General features: G+C 48.2%; 1 protein-coding gene across 1 annotated transcript; it reads left to right on the plus strand.

Moving 5' to 3' along the window:
- Positions 1–402: 402 nt before the first annotated feature.
- On the plus strand, positions 403–2,849 carry foxh1 (forkhead box H1; the record flags this gene model as incomplete). Its single annotated transcript, XM_083667488.1, has 3 exons — positions 403–648; positions 1,429–1,533; positions 1,908–2,849. 3 exons carry the CDS (start codon positions 403–405, stop codon positions 2,847–2,849), a joined length of 1,293 nt encoding a protein of 430 aa, XP_083523614.1.
- Between the last annotated feature and the right edge of the window lie 510 nt (positions 2,850–3,359).

Here is a 3,359-nt window from a genome sequence, read left to right on the forward strand (position 1 = left end):
TTTACATGAGACTGTTAATTGTTTGCTCTTCAAATAGAGTCAGCCTGGAGCCAGCAGTCTGCCAGAGGTTAAGGACCGACTCCCTCCCTCCCCCTCTCCGTCCTCCTGTCCGACCGTGCAGCCCGATCTGCCCCCTGGGTGATCAGCATGACAAAGCACTGGGGGGGACAGAGCCTGTTGGCACCACCCGCCCTCTCCTACCTGTGCTCTCCCAGCTTGGGAACCCACCACGACCATCAACTTGACTTAGCCGGCAATGTCTACCAGACCCATCCCCAGAGCAACATAACGCGGAACTCTCCAGCCCAACACTGGCCTTACTATTCAACCCAGGTGCCAGTCCAACAGCCTCCACGCCAGGAAAAGTCTGCCCCGGCCCAGTTCATCAGGGCGACGGCGCCCATGGATAAAGCAATGCAGCAAGACCATCGTGGACCGCCCGGGTCATCTAACCCGCCGCGCCATCTCAACAAAGATGCACCGGTAAAGGAGGAATCTGCTACGCGTGAATCCTGGAACCACGACAAAACTGCCAACGCTGGCAGGAAAAAGAACTATCAGCGCTACCCCAAACCACCATACTCATACCTCGCAATGATCGCCATGGTCATCCAAAACTCACCAGAAAAGAAGCTTACTCTATCCGAGGTAAATTGAGTTTATGTTTTACCCTTGTGTGTCGATGAACATGTAAGACATTTCGATTGTCTTTTACTTCATGGTAATGTTTTACGCATGGCAGGCTAAACATATGAACAGGGGTAGCGATTGACAACTTAACTGCATCATCAGACTACTTTCAGTTGCCATTATATTGTTTTGAGGGCTAGACCCTCCGATTGCTGTCCATAGTCTACAGTCATTTGACATTAAACAGTCTCCTCTTTGTGACACTTCAGTGACTGCCATGCCTTTCTTGGTTTGTTTTGATAAGGATAGCATCCAGTGAAACCAGACACTGATTTGTATCACCTGGAGTGGAGTGGGTTGGGTTGATAAAATTGATAACCAAGGATTGCTGTCTGTCTAAGAATGTCCTAACATCAGCTCTCAACCACAATTATTTCCAGCCAAATGGAAAATGTACATCTAAATGTGAAATTAAGTCTGCTCATGCATGACGGCCTCTTAATTAATGATTGTTTAATAATTAAAATGACAGAGACTTCATTGTAATGCAGGCCTACTGTATGTTGCCTAATACAGCATAAGTAGACAGTAATGTAGGCCTATGTAGTCTAAAACGGCATAAGAGGCCAGTATAAATTCACCCCATGGTAGTATGTGTGGAGGCAGCTGTGTGATCCTAATGTTATGTAACGTCAACATTTTTCAGAAATCACTGACTCTTTTTCTCCAAAGGCTGTGTTCATGTAGGCATTCACTGCTGAAGTTGCAATTAACTTTCCTTCTCTCCTCTCTCCTCAGATTCTGAAGGAGATAAGTACACTGTTTCCGTTCTTTAAAGGGAACTACAAGGGCTGGCGGGACTCTGTGCGACACAACCTCTCTTCCTATGACTGCTTTGTTAAGGTGAGTGTGTGCATGTGTTCAATATGAACCACCATCATCAGTACAGGCTATTTTGAAACATCCAGAGGTTGTTCATTTGTGGTCCAAGATCAATGACAGCACTTGGGAGCAGCATTTAGCATGTGCAGGCCTTTTTTTTCTCTATTGTATAGTTTGTTATTAGTCCCAACAGCAGTGTTTGGATGTGTACGTCACCATCACACAAAACATGCAGACTTGACTTTAGGATCAAACCATTTATGTTAATTTAAATCAGTCACTGCTTAAGATGGAACAGCTAATCCTTTCTAAGTGAGTGAAACTGGGACGATCCTGTCTGACAGGTCTGAAGGGTGTTATGTTGATCTCACTGCTGTCCCTGCCTGTCCCTGTAGGTGTTGAAGGACCCTGGGAAGCCTCAGGGGAAGGGGAACTTCTGGGCCGTGGAGGTGAGCCGTGTCCCCTTGGAGCTGCTCAAGAGGCAGAACACTGCTGTGTCACGCCAGGATGAGACTATCTTCGCCCAGGACCTGGCCCCTTACATCTTTCATGGCCACCCTCCCAAGCCAGACACAGAGCCCCCCATCACTGTCACCACTCTTTCCCCCATGCCTACCAGACACCCTTCGCCCCCGCAAGAGGATCTGTTCCGCCCTAAGCTGGATTCGTCCTTCGCCATCGACTCCCTACTACACAGCCTGAGGCCCACCAGCGCTGCAGGGGACCCTGATAGGGGCAGGGACTGCTGGGGGGTGGAGCACACTCGACCCTCCCCTCCACCACGCCACCACTACTCTTCGTCCGCCCGCAGTGCCTCGGCCAGCTCAGCCAGCCCTGCCTCCTCCTCCTCTGACGAAGACTGGAGGGGGGTGTCGAAGGGCAAGAAGTGCGTACCTGATGGGGAAGCGGGCTCAGACGGCTACGAGGACTGCCGGCCCCCTCCACACAAGTCTGCCAGAAGAGGCTCCGCCCCTCCATGGGAGCTGCCTACCTCATATGCAAAGTACACCCCGCCTAATGCTGTGGCCCCACCCAGCATGCGTTTCAATAGTGGCCCTTTGATGCCACTGGGGGGGCTACCTCTTTATGGCTACGGAGGGTCCTCTGTCACACCCAGCCATTTTGTAGGCCACGCCTACTGGCCTCTTATTCCGAGTGGGCGTGTTTCACTCCAGGCTCCTCCCCTCATAATGGACCTGGACAGTATGCTCCAATCAGTGCCTCCGAATAAGAGTGTGTTTGACGTCCTTTGTCCAGCCAACCAGTCATCACACCAGCCCCCTGGTCAGTATACCTTGCAGAGTGGCCCCCCTCTCAGCAGGTATCCTCAGTATTGACTCTGACCTGCTGGCTCAAACCAGCACCAAATATATTAGTAATGCAGAGATATTTACCTATTAAACATAGTTGCTGTAAACAAGAGATTTAAAAAGACAATTCACAATTCCTGTCATTTGTAATTGACAGGTCATGGTATTAAATGTTCACAGGAAATACAGGAGAACTAATCCAAATCAACCAGTAATTCAACTATCTACCTCAAGTCTATTATCATACAGCACAAATCAGTCTATACAGGGACTTTGCACTGCCAGTGTTGTTTGCACTATTTTATTGTCTCTATGATTAACTTTTCTTTGAGATATCTTTTTGAATGTTGCCTACCTCGACTATTGAATGTTTTTTTCAGAGAATGTCATTTTCTGCCGTCTTGTTTTTATGGTTGTCTTTTGAAAAGCTTGTACAGTATTTTTAAAATGAATTTTAAAACTGCACATGAAGCCAGGTTACAGGGAAATCAGTATTGAAAGAGGTTTGTAGTGCCTCACAGGGTATGAAATAAACAT

The sequence above is a fragment of the Argentina silus genome (genome assembly GCF_951799395.1).
Source record: "Argentina silus genome assembly, chromosome: 1".
Lineage (NCBI taxonomy): Eukaryota > Metazoa > Chordata > Actinopteri > Argentiniformes > Argentinidae > Argentina > Argentina silus.